The sequence below is a fragment of the Bos indicus genome, chromosome 14, assembly GCF_029378745.1.
Source record: "Bos indicus isolate NIAB-ARS_2022 breed Sahiwal x Tharparkar chromosome 14, NIAB-ARS_B.indTharparkar_mat_pri_1.0, whole genome shotgun sequence".
NCBI classification, from domain to species: domain Eukaryota; kingdom Metazoa; phylum Chordata; class Mammalia; order Artiodactyla; family Bovidae; genus Bos; species Bos indicus.
In genome coordinates, this window is record NC_091773.1 from 21001972 (window position 1) to 21020568 (window position 18597).

The following is an 18597-nucleotide window of genomic DNA, read 5'->3' on the forward strand; positions in this document are numbered from 1 at the left end:
AAAGGTGGCAAGAATACACAGAAGAACTCTACAAAAATATCTTAATGACCCAGATAATCATGATGGTGTAATCACTCACCTAGAGCCAGACATCCTGGAGTCTGAAGTGAAGTGGGCCTTATGAAGCATCACTACAAGGCTAGTGGAGGTAATAGAATTCCAGTTGAGTTATTTTAAATTCGAAAAGATAATGCTGTAAAAGTCCTGCATTCAGTACGCCAGCAAATTTGGAAAACTTGGCAGTAGCCGCAGGAGTGGAAAAGGTCAGTTTTCATTCTAATCCAAAAGAAACGCAGTGTCAAAGAATGTTCAAAAAATTGCACTTATCTCATACACTGGCAAAGTAATGCTCAAAATTCTCCAATGGAGTCTTCAACAGAATGTGAACTGAGAACTTCCGGATGTTCAAGCTGGATTTACAAAAGGCAGAGGAACCAGAGATCAAACTGGCAACAACCGTTGGATCATAGAAAAAGCAAGAGAATTCCAGAAAAACATCCACTTCTGCTTTGTTGACTATGACAAAGGCTTTGATGGTGTGGATCACAACAAACTATGGGAAATTCTGAAAGAGATGGGAATACCAGAACACCTTAGCTACCTCCTGAGAATTCTGTATGCAGGTCAAGAAGCAACAGTTAGAACTGGACATGGAACAATGGATGGTTCAAAATTGGGAAAGGAGAATGTCAAGGCTGTATATTGTCACCCTGCTTATTTAACTTATATGCAGAGTACATCATGTGAAATGCTGAGCTGGATGAAGCACAAGTTGGAATCAAAATTGTAGGGAGAAATATCAATAACTTCATATATTGATGACACTACTCTTATGGCAGAAATCAAAGAGGAACTAAAGAGCTTCATGATGAAGGTGAAAGAGGGGAGTGAATAAGCTGGCTTAAAACTCAACATTCAAAAAACAAATATCATGGCATCTGGTCCCATCACTTCATGGCAAATAGATGGGGAAAAAATGGAAACAGTGAGAGACTTTATTTTCTTGGGCTCCAAAATCACTGCAGATGGTCACTGCAGCCATGAAATTAAAAGACGCTTGCTCCTTGGAAGAAAAGCTATGACAAACCTAGATAGCATATTAATAAGCAAAGACATTGCTTTGCCAACAAAGGTCTATCTGGTCAAAGCTATGGTTTTTCCAGTAGTCATGTTTGGATATGAGAGTTGGACTATAAAGAAAGCTGCACACCAAAGAATTGATGCTTTTGAACTGTGATGTTGGAGAAGACCCTTGAGAGTCCCTTGGACTGCAAGGAGATCACACCAGTCAGTCCTAAAGGAAATCAGTCCTGAATATACATTGGAAGGATTGATACTGAAACTCCAATACTTTGGCCACCTGATGCGAAGAACTGACTCATTGGAAAAGACCCTGATGCTTGGAAAGATTGGAGGCAGAAGGAGAAGGGGATGACAGAGGATGAGATGGTCGGATGGCATCACCGAGTCAATGGATGTGAGTTTGAGCAAACTCCGGGAGTTGGTAATGTACAGGGAAGCCTGACATGCTGCAGTCCATGGGGTTGCAAAGAGTTGGATGTGACTGAGTGACTGAACTGAATGGAACATTATAATATATATTTATATATAAATAAATATGTGAGATGATAGATGTGTTTATCAACTAGGTGGAAAGAATCGTTTCACAGTAGATGTGCATAGCAAATCACTGTAATATTTTACATTTTTCTGTGTCAATTTATACCTCAATAAAGCTGAAAAATAGGCAAGTTTCCTAAATATTTATCTGAAAATTGTATGATATATGGTTGGCAGTTCGTTTGTCGTTTTGTTTATATAAAAAACTATTTCCCTTTAATTCTACTCATTTCTAAAGTATTCTATTTGAAATATCCTTATACTTGTATTGCTCATCTATTTCTTTTTAAAATAAGGTTAAGTGACACAGTTTTTCTTTAGAGTTATTGTTTGGTGTGACAAGTGTAGGATGAATTTACTGAAAATGCATTATGCCTCCTCAACCGTGTAATTATTCCCACGAATCAGGTTAATGATGAGAAGCAGAAACTGCTTTCTGACCTTTCTGCCAAACTGAGAACAGCCCTTTCCCTTGGCACAGAAAGTAATAAGGTCAATCTTTGGCCTGGAGAACAAGTATGAAGAAATATCCCTTTCAGATCCAATAATCCCATTTTTATTAGTTACATCTTCAGCTCATTCCTCAAAGCTACAATCAGTTCAAACTTTAAAAAATTGTATTTAATGATAATTCTTGAAAAATATCAGTACATCATTCTTAATATTTCAGCTTCTAGTAAATTATAGAGGTGGAAAGAGACAGTAAACTCCAAATCGCATGGTCTGAGGAAGCTCAGTTATTTCCGTCTCTTGATTGTGTACACCACTTTATTCTCTTTTCTCTTGTCAATGCAGAGAAGTTACAAGGAAACTGTAAGTTTTATCCAATTGAATTAAAATGAAATATTCTGACTTAATTGAGCAATAATATAATAATTTGGGTGATATAATTCATAATATATAAAGTTTTACCTCATTGTAGCAGCCCCAGAATAATAGGGCAATTTAACTATATTTGTTGGAAGACTTTCTGCCTGTAAAACTCACAAAATCTGTTATTTTTAAGATGGATTTGTTATAAGACTTTTATTAATAGTACACATTGGGTGCTATTTTTAAAATGAGGTTTCATAAAATATAATACATATATAGAAAGTTCATAAAACATAGATGTACAGCTTCATTATTCAAAAGCCAAAGCCCTGTGTAATCACAGTCTAAGTCAAGAAGAGTGGCTTGTGCTCGACTCGGATTCTGTCTCCCAGTGTGTCCTCCCCACTCACACTGGGCTTGCGTCCGTCTAAAGTAACTACTGTCCTGACAACTGGGTAATGATTGTCTAGCTTTGCGATAGGTCTTTGTACCCCAATCAGGAATGCATTGCAAACTACGCCTGTAGTTTATCTGAATCAAGGTCATATATGTATATAATGTGTGTAAATATAGTTGGGTATCTGCTTTCTTTCAGTTCACATTGTGTTCTGTGACATTCACTTACATTGTTCTGTGTGACTACAATGCACGAATTTTCCTTGCTGTATCTTCTTCCTTTATGGTATCACAGTTTGCTACAGTGTTCGTCTGCAACATATATTGGAGGGCACACGGTTTATCAGTGTTTTAAGCCACATGTACGTGGTTGGGACTGAGAATAATGCCATAAGGAACACACTTGCATGTGTGCAACGGGGCACAGGTGTCCACACCAAGGTGCGTTTATATTAGATGTGAAGGATCAAAGCCTCGCCAGCGGTATATGGGCTTCTATGTTTCTAGTCACCCTCCCCTCACCAAAATGTGACGTTTCCTGTCTTCTTAGTTGCAGCCACTCTGGGAAATTTTACACAGAAATGCATAAGTTTTAAAACTGCAATGGTTTCAGGTCTTACATTTAAGTCTAATTGATTTTGAATTGATTTTTGTATACAGTGTGACATAAAGGTCCCATTTCATTCTTTTGCAGGTTGATATTAAGTTCTCCTAATACCATTTATTGAAGAGATTAGCCATTCCCCATTTCTCTCAAAGATTCAGAGACCATGTATGCATAGGCTTATTTCTGGATGTTCTGTCCTGTCCCGTTGGTCTACATCTGTTTTTCTGCTGGTATCTTATTCCTTTGATGACTGTTACTTTGCAATACATTTGAAATAAGAGCATGCAGTGCCTCTAGCTTTGTTCTTGTTATTCAATATTGATACGGCTATTCAGGGTCTTCTGTGGACTTTAAGATGATTTCCTGTGGACTTTAGGATGATTTCTTCAAGAAACCACAGGGATTTTGGTTGGGATTCACTGCAATGGTGGCCACTTTGGATGTTACAGATCTCTTAAAAGATTAATTCTTCCAATCCATGGACACAGATTCTTACTGTTTATCTGTATCTATAATTCCCTTCATTAAAATTTTGCAGTTTTCAGTGTACAAATCTTCCACCTCTTTGGTTAATGCCTAAGTATTTTATATTCTCTGTAGCTATTATGAATGAGATTGTTTTCTTAATTTCATTTAAAGACTGGAGAATGAACCCCTTCAAATAAAAGTTAAAAATAGCAAAGGGGAACAAAATTAAGGCTCAGTGTGCAAATTTATATAGTAATGATTAAATTAACAAAGAAATGAAAACAAAGAAAGGCTGTAAATCACATTTTAAAGCAGGTAAAATTTCCCCAAAGTTTTAAAATACCATTTCTGTACTTTTCTATTTCATATAGTATGTTTCACGTATTTGTCATAAAAGATCTTAGCATATGTTTTAAATAGTCTGCTCAGCATTGCATTTGTTTGAGGATTAAACCTGCTTTGAAGGAATAAAAACCAACTCTTTCTCTACAATATGATAGCAAAGTAGAGTAGACTATGTCTACTGGGTCTAGTGTTTAATAGTCTCTAATACCCACAAAATTGTCTTTATATTGCAAACAGGGTCCAGTGCAAGTCTGTTTAACATTTTTGCCCCTTCCTGTCAAACAGCTATTTTTATTACCCAGATCTTATTGCCATCCCTTGGTTCCTGCAGAGGACTGTCTCCAGAACCAAAGTCTGCAGATTCTCAAGTCCCACAGTCCGTTCTCCACGTCTGTGGGTTCCGCATTTGTGAATTCACACAACTGTGAAGTGTTGCCCTATGCTTACAGTCCGCAGTTGGTTGAATCTTCCAGTGCAGAGCCTGCAAATACACAAAGCTAAATGTAATATATTGTCACTATAAAATAAAACATACACACTTTCTAAAGCAGAAGAATCTCAACCTAATGGCTGCTAAGGCAGCAAACAGCACAATAGATATGTACAGTCTACTTCCGAATGATTTTATATGTGATTCTGTGCTATGGAAAAGCAAAAATTAACTACATTCATCTCCCTGCACTATTTCTCAGATTAAGGACTACTTACTTGTAAATAGAAAGGTATTTTTTTGTCTCCATAGAGTTAGATAAAGTTAGACTCATGATACACCATAGGTTAAGATAGCTCTCTTCTCTGAATATATTTATCAGTCGAAAGAAAGCAGTGCACAGGTGCTGTAATTTTCAGACTTAACCCATCAATGTAATAGATACATAAAGTCATCCCAAATTTGGGTTAGCCTTATTCAATCATGAATAAAAGATAATTTTGCCATGTATGGAATTCTAGGCCTATTGTTGTCCTCATTTTATACCCTGATGTTTATTGTTCCACGATATTCTGGCTTTCATTCTTTTTCTTGAGAAATCAGTTATCAACCTAATCATTGGTTCCTTGGAGGTTATTGTTTATAAACATTGATGGAGACATATTATAAAATCTGATGACTGGTTCACACTCATTTATTGACAGTAAATGTGATTAATGTACGTTTTGCAGCAGTTAATCTGATACATTCGTAAGAGAATGAAAGCGTCTTGTGGTGCTTTATGCACATAAGCCCCCAGAAATGAGACTCCGTTGACAGATCATTGTATTCCACTTCCTTGCAGATTGTCTACATGGGCTGGTGTGAAATGCGGGAGCAAGACCCGCTTCAGGACCGTGTGTACTCACCCGCCTTTCTGGCCCTGAGGGGCTCCTGCCTCTACAAGTTTCTGGCACCTCCAGTAAGTGTTTCTGTTCAACATCCCTTATTTTTCCCATGTTATCACAGCATAGTGACATCAACTTTACAATGACAAAGGGCATATTAGTGATATATTTTGAAAATAAAGTACAGGAAAAAATGCAAAATAGTCCAAATGTTTCTGAGGATTTCTTGCTAAAGATATATTTTCTGGCATTAAACACTGACTTTATAGCCCTTGAGAGACCTAGGATGCATTTCTATTTTGGCATTTTTTCCAGGCTCAATATGTTTATTATTTGACAGGTCTAAGTCAAATAAACCAGTAGTGTTTTCGATAACTTGTAATATCCCATATTTAATCATCAGCCTTCAAATTAAATTTGGATGAGGCCCTGTTGCACCTAAGGTCTTGCTTTTGGAAACATGTACCTTACACAACAGTAGAGTCTCAATAAATATTTATCAACTATAAATATTAAATGCTGAACTACTTGCTTAGAGGTCTAATAACTACATAGGATCTTGGAATTATCAGGTTACTTGTTGTAATGTTTAGTATCTATGTGCACATAAAGTTCAAATCACCCAGAAGACAGAAAATCATAAATGCTTACACCTTTTACACTGGCCCTACTCTGAACAATTTCTTAGGACTGGAGAGACAAATACATGTTTAAAGCATATTTGAAATGAGTTGCCAGTCCAGGTTCGATGCACGATACTGGATGCTTGAGGCTGGTGCACTGGGACGACCCAGAGGGATGGTATGGGGAGGGAGGAGGGAGGAGGGTTCAGGATGGGGAACACATGTATACCTGTGGCAGATTCATTTTGATATATGGCAAAACCAATACAATATTGTAAAGTTAAATAAAATAAAATTTAAAAAAAAAAAGCACAAACAAGTGAAACAGCTTCAACATGCTATTTAGAGCTTCACAATGTTAAGAACTTAGAAAAACTTCTTGATGTAAATATGTCTTTCTTAAATGAAAAGCCAGCGTTGACACAATGTCCAGTATTCTTTGTGTGTCAGATCAGATCAGATCAGGTCAGATCAGTTGCTCAGTCGTGTCTGACTCTTTGCAACCCCATGAATCGCAGCACACCAGGCCTCCCTGTCCATCACCAACTCCCAGAGTTCACCCAGACTCATGTCCATCGAGTCAGTGATGCCATCCAGCCATCTCATCCTCTGTCGTCCCCTTCTCCTCCTGCCCCCAATCCCTCCCAGCATCAGAGTCTTTTCCAATGAGTCAACTCTTTGCATGAGGTGGCCAAAGGACTGGAGTTTCAGCTTTAGCATCATTCCTTCCAGAGAAATCCCAGGGCTGATCTCCTTCAGAATGGACTGGTTGAATCTCTTTGCAGTCCAAGGGAGTCTCAAGAGTCTTCTCCAACACCACAGTTCAAAAGCATCAATTCCTCGGCGCTCAGCCTTCTTCACAGTCCAACTCTCACAACCATACATGACCACAGGAAAAACCATAGCCTTGACTAGACGAACCTTTGTTGGCAAAGTAATGTCTCTGCTTTTGAATATGCTATCTAGGTTGGTCATAACTTTCTTTCAAAGTGGTAAACAGAGAACAGACTATTACGTAGTGATATATGGACACAGTATTTTTCATTTACAGTTACTACAAAATATTGGCTACATTTCCCATATTAAAATAATTAACTCCCCTCAAAACAACACTTATAATTTTTGTAGAGATAACGCACCCCACCCCAGTACTCTTGCCTGGAGAATCCCATGGACGGAGGAGCCTGGAAGGCTGCAGTCCATGGGGTCGCTGAGGGTCGGACACGACTGAGCGACTTTGCTTACACTTTTCACTTTCATGCATTGGAGAAGGAAATGGCAACCCACTCCAGTGTTCTTGCCTGGAGAATCCCAGAGACGGGGTAGCCTGGTGGGCTGCCATCTATGGGGTCACGCAGAGTCGGACACAACTGAAGTGACTTAGCAGCAGCAATGCAGACACTACTTAAGATACGTCAAGACACTGAGCAATGGGAAGTTGTCCCATTATAATATGAAATGTTTTATAATATGCTTATAATATGAAATGTCTGCTGAAAGAGGAAGAGAAACAGTGTGAAACTGGGCGGGCCGAGGCAGAAACACTGCCTGAGGAAAACCTCACTACTCAGGCTGCCTTGCGTGTGTGTGAGAACTTCATGGGTGCACCACTGTGTATTAATAGAGGAAAGTAGGGGCCATCTTTCTAAAACACATGATGAGTTCATTTCTCATCTTTTCAAGGTGACTACGTGGGACTGGACCCGAGCAGAGAAAACTTTTTCAGTTTACGAGATCATGTGTAAGATCCTGAAGGTAGGACCAAAAAGCAGTGATGTTTGTAAAGGCTTTGTTTGGCCAGTTGGGGTCCTGGGTTCACAGGTAGTTTATGAAAATGAACAATACCTGGATATGAAGGAAAATACAAGGTGAAGACGTGGAAAAGAAAAACACATAAGAGAAAAGATGGAGTGGAGAGAAATGCACGTCGACTTAGATAAGGCTTGAGCAGATCCCAGGTCCCTCCGTGGGAGAGGGACACAAGGAGAAGTTTATCAGGTCCTTGGAGGATGAAGTAGAAGGTCACCTGGAGACAGTCTGAATTTAAGCTTCAGTTATTACCAGAGTTGTATTTGCTGTGTAAAATGCAGAAGAGAAAGATCTGAATAAGACTTGGAATTAGAGAATGTAGAAAGTAAAAAGGTATATGCAAAGAAAGATGTGTGTGTGTATGTATATATGTGTGTGTTGTAATATATTTAAGTCTCACAGTTACATTATTTCTCTGAGTGTAGAGATGCATATTTAGCTGTCATAAATCAATTAAACTTCTGTGCTATACACAGGATTGTTGCAATAGGAAGTCACTGAGAATTCGGTAAAATTCCAGATAGCTTTTGTATCCATTTTGCTAGTTGTTTCTTTAGAATGATGTCAACTTTAAGGCAATGGCACCCCACTCCAGTACTGTTGCCCGGAAAATCCCATGGATGGAGGAGCCTGGTGGGCTGCAGTCCATGGGGTCGCTAAGAGTCGGATGCGACTGAGCGACTTCACTTTCACTTTCCACTTTCATGCATTGGAGAAGGAAATGGCAACCCACTCCAGTGTTCTTGCCTGGAGAATCCCATGGATGGAGAAGCCTGGTGGCCTGCAGTCCATGGGGTTGCACAGAGTCGGACACGACTGAAGCGACTTAGCAGCAGCCACAGTATTTCTTAAAGAAACTCAGCCACACACTCTGAGCACTGTCTGCTTTGTGTTACTTCTCCTTTGCATACTTTAAAGAGTGTGTGTGTGTGCTGTTGTGTTGGACTTTTTGCGACCCCATGGACTGTAGCCCACCAGGCTCCTCTGTCCATGGGATTCTCCAGGCAAGAATACTGGAGTGGGTTGCCATTTCCTTCTCCAGGGGATCTTCCAGATCCAGGGACTGAACCCCCATTTCCTTCATTGGCAGGTGGATTCTTTACCACTGAGCCAGCCAGGAAGCCCTGTTGTTGAGGGGGGCAGGGTTTTTCAGCTGGGACCTTAACAGGGTTATTTTCATCTGTCTATATCTTATAAACTATTTTTATTTTTACTACTTCTGCAAAAGATTCTATTTTCTAAAAAAGAATATTAGGAGACTGAAGAACAATCTTCACATAGCAAGTATTAAAAGCTGAGAGTAGGAATTTTATTCTTTGGAACTATTTAAAGGGGGGACTTTGGATTATTTCCTAAAGGCAGGGCCAAATAACTAGCCATGATTCTGGCTGTTTATGACCCTACAATGCCCACATTTATAGGAAGAAGTGGTACACCTCTCCCTGCTGGATGGATTTTTGTCCTAAAAATCATATATTCTTTGGATTGCAAAGCATGGATTTGATGATTCTTTTTAGTATGGTGTAATTATCCTCTGAAGTAGAATATTAGAATAGAAATCTGAAGATGAATCTTATAGCTATTAATTAAAACCATTAATCTGAATAGGCAGTATTGAAAGTCAACCCTGAATAATATTATAAGAAATTAGCATTATTGTTTTCATGTGTCTCTTGTTTGTTTGCTTTTATAGTGCTAGTTATGCTAATTTATTGTAGCAAAGCTTCTGTTTGCTTCATAACAATGTCTTAGGGGGGAAATGCTGATATCAGTCGAAGTAATAATGAAAACTGATTCAAGTATACTAAATAAGAAATCAAGAATGTAAATCAAAGATAAAAAATCTTCTTTTGATAATCGTATTTTGTTTATATGCTGTATACTTTTTAAAAAGTTTAAGTATAAAGCATTTCTCCCTTTGAAAGTATGCAGCATTGTCTATGAGGGCTACTTGTCTTTACTGGAACTCTCCTTTTTTTAAATAGGAATTTCCTCCAGGTTTCCTGTCAACAGCTGAATCTAAGAGATGTTAAGCTAATGAAGGAGTGTAAGCCAGGCCGAGTGGCTAGATTTAAACAGGGGGATCCTTATCCAGGCTGTGACAGAGGGCAGTTTGGAAGGCAGCGGGTCAGCCGGGGTCATGATATCCCCCTTCCCCACACCCCTTCGGATAGTGAATATATGAATAATAATTTAAAGGCTAGATAATTTTGAAAATAATTATCCTAGTAGCTATTCAGTGACATTTTATTAGAAAAGTAATTTCAATATCTTGGCATCTCCTGTAGCTATAAAAATGGAAATACTTGCATTTGTGTATATTACTTTCACCTACTCTTGACAAATTTCTGCATAGCACAAAAGAATTGAAGTTTTGTAATTATTGAGTTAGTATCATTTAAAATGCATGCTATTTTCCCACATTGGTCATATTGGTTGAAAAGGACACACAAAATTTTTTTTTCATTTTGTGATGTACAAAAGCAGATTTATAACATTCTGAGTCATTTCCTCAACTTTCTCTTCTACAATTTTTCATCAGTTCTTAGCTGCATTCTTTTCACCTTTTAACATCCCTGAAGTTGCTGCACATATAGATGTGTGAGCATGTTAGTTGAAAACTTCTCCTAAGACCAAGAAATTGCCATGTCAAAGTCCTTTTGACTTAATGAATTACAGTTACATAAGGGAAATGCGTAGTTTTTAAAAAGCAGTAAAATTTCTGAAACATGTTAGACTCAGTTTTTTCATGTCTCAGCTGGTAGAATATTCCCATGATAGTTTAAGGATTATAGAAATCAACTCAGTAAAAGATACCATGCTTATAATCTCCTTAAAACTTACAAATTACATTAAGTATTGCTTAATCTCATCATCTTCACAGCTCTGGAAGGAAAAAGGAACATTGTGTGTTATCCACCTGTCCAGTGAGAAATGGAATCTCATGCAGTCAGTGCTTTGATAACTACTCTTGCTAGGAAGAGTTGAAGCCAGAAATTCTTCAGTGTCAGTTCAGAAAGGAAGTGTGTCAGTTATGGACTTTGAGGACTGGAAATTGTCCTCTGTGACCATTGTAATGAAGAATTAGTGACGTCAGAGGGTGGAATCCTTGTTACTGCAGCGTCTCCACCACACAGTGGTCAACACTGAGCCGAGGGTGGCTGGGTCAGTAGCTCAGGTGTGTGCCAGTCTGCATAACTCCAAGTTTCCATCAGGACAGTGACCTGCTGGACCGGCGGAGGCACTGCTTCACCGTGCAGTCCGAGTCTGGGGAGGATCTGTACTTCTCAGTGGAGCTCGACTCTGACCTCGCGCAGTGGGAACGAGCCTTCCAAACGGCAACCTTCCTCGAGGTGGAGCGGATACAGGTGAGGGTCTGTGAAAGCTGAGGCCCTGTGACCCCCAGGATGCATGACCCCTCCCTAGAGTTCTGTTATAAATTCAGGCGGACATGAAAATCCAGTTCTGTGAGGCTCAAATGTTCAGTCATTGGCCATTGTTTAAATGAAGTGCAACACGACTCTGAAAGCATTTTAATTTTTCTATAATTTGATCTTTCTAGCCTATTTCCTACTGCTCATCAAAAACACATTTCTAAATTTAATTAGAATCTTGCTGTTGTTGTTCAGTCAGTCAGTTGTGTCCAACTCTTTGCAACCCCATGGATTGCAGCACGCCAGGCTTCCCTGTCCATCACCATCTCCTGGAGCTTGCTCAAACTCACGTCCGCTGAGTTGGTGATGCCATCCGTCCATCTCATCCTCTGTCGTCCACTTCTCCTGCCTTCAATCTTTTCCAGCATCAGGATCTTTTCTAATGAGTTGGCTTTTCACATTAGGTGCCCAAAGTATTGGAGCTTCAGGTTCAGCGTCAGTCCTTCCAATGAACACTCAGGACTGATCTCCTTTAGGATGGACTGAATCTCCTTGCAGTCCAAGGGACTCTGAAGCGTCTTCTCCAACACCACAGTTCAAAAGCATCAATTCTTTGGCGCTCAGCCTTCTTTATAGCCAAACTCTGACATCCATACCTGACATCTAAAACAGAAATGTTCTTACTTTAATTAATTGCTTACAAAACCATTTCCTGGTCTCCAATCACAACCACTTAATTTCCAGCCGGAATGACTATTCACTCACAAGTCTCTTTTCTTGCTGGGAAGCCTTGTTTTCATCACTACCCTACAAGACCACACAGGTGAATTTGAAGCTTCCTCAGAGGTCACGCCATGGAGGACGATTTTCCTGACTCCCAGTCTGCCCTGCCATGTGCCCACCACTGTTCCTCCTAATCGGTCCTATTCAAGCTTGCCCCCCTCCCCCTCAGAATGCAGCATCTCTTTTGTCTTTTTTCCTTAGGTCTGTCCACACTCTGCATGAGTTGGAGTGATCTGTACATGTTTTCCTCATACTGAGTTATAGGTTTCTGGGAGTATTTTATTTCTCCACTGACTGAAGTCAGTGCATTTTGTACTCACAGGTAATCAGCAGGTGTTTATTAAACTTTATTTCTTATATGTGAAATGTCTGATGGCAACAACACATCATTATTATCCGGGGATGGTTGCCTGTGACAATGGACCTGGATGCATACTTTTCCAATTACATTGAGCTGATTTGTGACATGTATTAATTTTTTTTCTGACTACAAATTTTTATATTCAATCCATCAAATCACAACAATGTGACATGACAAATCAGGGGAAGAGACAAGGAGAAGACTCATTTATCATTTTTTCATTGCTCAATTAACATTTTCTAATATTTTGCTGATATGCATGTATTTTAAAATGTTAAAGTAACTAAGACGTGTTGTTTCAATAATCTAGTTGTATAGAACCTCAATTTAGTAAATAGATTTTTCATATCAAAAGTGGAAAGATGAGAAATATCTTAAATATTATTTTATTAATATTTTAAGTATCAACCCCTAAGACATTAAAGCATTAAATGACATTAAAGACACTAAAGCATTGTATTAAGCTGTATAGGAGTTGACATTTTTGTTACTCATTTTGATAGTTTTAGGTTTTCTTTATTATCATTTCCCTGGAATATTGCACTTCACTTGGAAACAAATACACAGCAATTTCTACTTGCTGGTTTCAATTTAAGATTTTCAAGTCTCCTAATGTTTAGAAATGAGATAGAGATAAAATTGTTGTTTCATTCTATTTTACTATTTTTTTTAACTCTGGACCTCATATTCTATAAGCTGATGTCCTGAGCAATGCCTTTTTTTGACTGGCACCTTACATATTCACAATAGGAATTTAAGATGCATATATACATGAAAGTAAAACATTTAATATCTTTTTAGCTTTTCGTTGTTTTGCACATTTTATAACTTCCCCTTGTGTGCTCCACCAGAAATAACCAATGACTGATTACTGTGGATCTGTTATTTTCAAAATTCAAGCGTGTAAAAATATTTACATGAAGAAGTTTATGTGTTTACTCATAAGTTTAGTTTACTCATATTTCCTAGTATTTCCACTTCAACTAAAGTTGATAATTAAATGAAATAAAGAGGAGACACATGCCCCATTGTGAAACAGCTATTTTGTTATTGTTGTTCAGTCGCTCAGTCATGTCTGACTGTGATCCCACGGACTGCAGCACACCAGGCTACCCTGGCCTTCACATCTCCTGTAGTTTATTCAAACTCATGTCCAGTGAGTTGATGAATTATTAAGAATTAATAAATTATTTTTATTTTGAAATCAGTTTTCATTAAGAGGACTGCATTTTAACATTTTCTACCTTCTAATCTATTCCTTTATCTATTTAAATATTTTCTGATCACTACTTAGTACTTAATGCAAATATCTATATATTTATTTAATAGATAATTAACTGTTGGAGATATTTCTAAACATCCTAATTGTCATTTAAATTAACATCTTAAAATTTAATCATACTTCCCAGGATGTCAGTATAAAATGTAATGAACACAAAAAATTAACATTTTTATTTTAATCAAAATATGACTTACAACTTACATTTCCCTAGTATTCAAATTACCACAATTAAGCCTAATTAATTTACTATTATTTTTAGTACCTTTGTTTGTCCAATTTTTGAAACATTTCCCCAGAGTAAGTGAATAATACTGGTAAGGGATGGATAATTATTGTTTACTTTACACTAATTCAATCTGAATTAATACAGCCTTTTTAAAATAAGGCTTTCAGTAAAGTGTATAACATTCAAAAATTGATTTCTCTTGAAGTTATTTATTTCAGACTTTCATTGTGTTTTTTATCCACTATAGACATTTAGCTGTCATCCAAAAGGGCATATGAAAAATAATTTTATTTTTGATGTATCTTCAAATGTTATGTAATAATATATAAAATTGTGCAAATTAATATATAATCATTATATATTATATCATAATTATATTACATATAATGATCATACATAATATATAACAATTATATAGTCCCTGGAGAAGGGGATGGCAACCCACTGTTGTATTCTTGCCTGGAAAATTCCACGGAAAGAGGACCCTACAGTCCATGGGGTCGCAAAGAGTCCGAAACGACTGAGCAACTCACACTTTCACTTTTCTCACTTTCATATAATATATAATTTATATGATTATATATTTATAATATATAAATATATGTTTATATATATTTATATATAATTAAGTGCAAATTTAACTTTTTTAAGAAGGATAATTTTTTGCTCTTTTCTAGCTGTAATTCAATTTTATTATGAAATAAACATAGAAATTAAACAATAAATCAAATATTTCCATATTCAAACATACAAGTATACTCATTATATATGTTTACTAAGACTATAAATCATAGAATAAAACTTTGAGGGGTTTCAACTTATATCATCTGTTTTAATATAATTATTATTGAAATAATGTAATTTAATTCACTATTATGTTCTTTATTAGATAACTGTTAATGCTCTATACTGAAGGTGTTTTCACTTGGCATGTATTTTTTAAATAATGTCATTTCAAAACAGAAAACAATCATGTATAATTTAGAGGAAATCAGGCAACCTTGGATGTGCCTTAAATTTGATAGTAGTTTTAATAAAGTGACAATGATTGGATGCAAGGAGGGAAGGTGCTCGTGTACTACATGAAATTACACTCCAAAATCAACTTGCTGCGTGCTGAGTCATTTCTGACTCTTTCTAACCCCATGGACTGTAGCCCACCAGGCTCCTCTGTCCATGGGATTCTTCAGGGAAGAATATTGGAGTGGGTTGCCATTTCCTCCTCCAGGGGATCTTCCCCATCCAGAAATTCAACCTCCAGCCCGGGTCTTCTGCAAGAAGCAGCATTGCAAGTGGTCTTTACCACTGAGCCACCCAGGAAGCCCCCAGATCAACTCACAAGGCCCATTAAGTTTGCTTTTTAATCTCCTTTTTTGAAAAACTGAACTTCAAATGAATAATTTGACATGGTCATAACACTCCTGTGTAAACTGGGCTTAAGCACATGAATGTACCTGTCTGGTGGAGGCAACTTGATACATTTGGCCATTGTTATAGTTGGACAGAGGAGTCTGGCATGCTGCAGTCTATGGGGTCATGAAAGAGTTGGACACAACTTAGCAACTCAACAAAACAATGGTCAGAATGAGGCTCACTTAATGTATGGATACTTTCATACCCAGTATTACAAACACAAATAGGATATAAGGGTTGGTAGAGGTCTCTCTCTTTCTTCCTCCCTCTCTCTTTCCCCTTTGCTTGTTAATTACAAGTATTTTTCATGATTTGAATATCCCACTCCAGTTTGCAATTAAGTGCAAGTAAAACCGGCCTATAACATAAACATGCATCATTTCATATAATCCCCAAATTTGATTTCTTATCTGTTATTCTTTGTATCTCAGCATCTATATTTTAGTAGTCTTCCCAAAATATTTATATAATTAAAATTATAATTTAGTCTGATCTCAGTGTGAACAATCGTTAATTATTGATTTAGAAGAATCAATAAGTTTACACAAATAATAGGCAAAGGTAAATGTCTTTTGGACGTAACTTGTACCAATCGATATACAGAGACTCTTAAGGTCATGGTGTTCTTGACCTGATTAGTAAATATGTCTGTTTGCCTGAGAGCTCTCTCTAATAATATTGATAAAATGACAATAATTTTAAAATAACTCACTTTTAGTTTAATAAAAATGCAGTGATATTTAGCTACAGAATATAACGATTTAATATCATCTTGCCTACACTCAAAAATATGTGTATAGTTTTATTGCCAAAAGAGTGAAGGGCATCAAAGTGGCACAAGGTCAAGACAAGGTCACCTAGGGTAGGATGGGAAACAATCCCGCATCCCCCAGGCAGATCCACAACCATTCAGCTCGTGCTCTGTTTACATCAGGATGTCAGTCAGACCGGCTTTCTTCTACAGCTATTGCTGAAGTAAAGTCTGCTGTTGTGTTATTAATCATATAAGGAACTTGTCACAGGCAGTATGACACAGTCTGATAAATGTGGGCTCTTCACCCTGATGTTGGGTCAGTCCCATGAAAGTAACAGTTCTCTGTTCTGTCCAGTGCAAGACATATGCGTGTGTGCTGGAGGGTCACCTGATGGGGCTCACGATTGACTTCAGCACCGGCTTCATCTGCTTCGACGCTGCGACCAAGGTAGGGTACCCCGTCAGCTCGAGCATGAGGCAGGCGTCCTGCGCTGAGAACAACGGAATCTGCTTCCAACTACTGTCAGCAGGCTGCCTGGTGATCAGGTGTCAAACTTTATTAATAGGAGATAAATTATGCCTCAATCTGCTTAGAGAAAAATAGAAGTTTGAATTTTAATAAAACAAATGTTTTGCCACAAAACATTACAACTATATAAAGTGTTTATACTGGAGTGGGTAGCCATTCCCTTCTCCAGGGGATCTTCCCAACACAGGGACTGAACCTGAGTCTCCTGCATTGCAGGCAGATTCTTTACTGTCTGAGCCATCAGGGAAGCCCCGTATATACATATATATCCATGTATTTTATATAAATGGGCTTCCCTGGGAGGCTCAGATGGTAAAGAATCCTCCTGCAATATGGGAGACCTGAATTCAGTCCCTGGGTTGGGAAGATCCCCTGGAGAAGGGCACGGAAACCCACTCCAGTATCCTTGCCTGGAGAATCCTCCTGAACAGAGGCGCCTGGCAGGCTACAGACCACAGGGTTGCAAAAAGTCAGGCACGACTGAGCGACTAAGCACAACACATATGTATATTCTCTTTTACTAAAGGTATGACCTCACAGTGAAGGGAAATTTTCTTCTTTCAGAACAATTTTTTTAACCAAAGTATTCTTTTACTATTTTTCTGTGTCCACATTTCCAATATCAAAAATGGGGAAACTTTTTTTTTAGTTTTATAGGTAGTGTGGGCTTCCCTGGTGGCTCAGGTGGTAAAGAATCCACCTGCAATGCAGGAGACCTGGGTTTGATCGCTGGGTTGGGAAGATCCCTTGGAGGAGGGCATGGCAACCCACTCCAGTATTCTTGCCTGGAGAAATCACATAGACAGAGGAGCCTGGTGACTACAGTCTATGGGAACGCAAGGAGTCGGACGACTGAGTGACTAAGCACACAGCACAGGTAGTATGTTAGAATTATAGGATGGAGGCTCACTGGCTCTCAGCAAAGGGAGTTCAAGGCAGCCTGGAAGCATGTAACTAAATCAGTTCAATTCAGCACAGAAAGACCACTCATCCCAAGGTAACTTGTTATACATTGCTAATTTAATGAACACCTTTACATTTGAGTCAATTTCTAGGAATAAAGATTTCTTTGAATTGCAGGATTTTTAAATCATACTTAGGGGGAAAAAAAGGAAAATGATTGACTTGTAGTAATAAAGTTCATAGCTAAGCTTAGAAATCAAATTAGTCAAATTGAAGAATAGCACTGCCTCAAAAATAAAATGTCTTAGGGCTCATGTGTTAATTTAGCGGTTATTTAATAAAGTGCTTAGTCTCTGTCACTGGAGCAGCCTTCAGACAACCTGGAGGAGAAGAAAGCAGTGGTGGCTTATTACGTTGTCAGGTATATTGACTTAGATGTAGCCATCTCAGTAAACTCATTTCATGTTCTCCCCAGAGCTCTTGCTCTCCTTTAAGCTGGCAAAGGTGTATGCATATGCTACAAAGAAGTCACGGGCAAAGGGCTGATTTCTGCAGATAATTGCTAATATGAGTCATAAATGTGGCTGAATTTCATCACGTTGCCAGAAAAAAAAGCAACAACAAACAATAAACAACATAAAAACAAACTCCCAAGGATCCAAGAAATTAATACCAGCAAAACCAAATTTTCTGCCAGTCTTTATTATGCAGATGGCATGTGAAGTTACTCAATATAAGATTAGTAAGTTACGAATAACAGCACACCACATTCAGCAAGCAGGTGGAAACATGAGCAAGAACCCCTTTTTCCATGTGTATCTTGATTATTCTAAAATTTACATAGATATGATTATAGTAAGTACTCTGTGTAATCAGTGCCCCTCGTCATGATGTGGGGATTTGCAGAACTCAGAGAAGCTATGAGCCATGACATGCAAGGCCACACAAGATCATAGTGAAGAGTTTCATGACTT

At 38.0% G+C, this 18597-nt stretch overlaps 1 protein-coding gene across 1 annotated transcript in view; it reads left to right on the plus strand.

Moving 5' to 3' along the window:
- The window catches only part of SNTG1 (syntrophin gamma 1), a 420423-nt gene that overhangs the window by 374338 nt on the left and 27488 nt on the right, over window positions 1-18597 (plus strand). The window contains exons 15-18 of the mRNA XM_019973430.2: window positions 5524-5640; window positions 7873-7944; window positions 11214-11366; window positions 16547-16639. Coding sequence (XP_019828989.1) covers window positions 5524-5640; window positions 7873-7944; window positions 11214-11366; window positions 16547-16639 — 435 coding nt within the window. The remainder of the gene's footprint in view (window positions 1-5523; window positions 5641-7872; window positions 7945-11213; window positions 11367-16546; window positions 16640-18597) is intronic.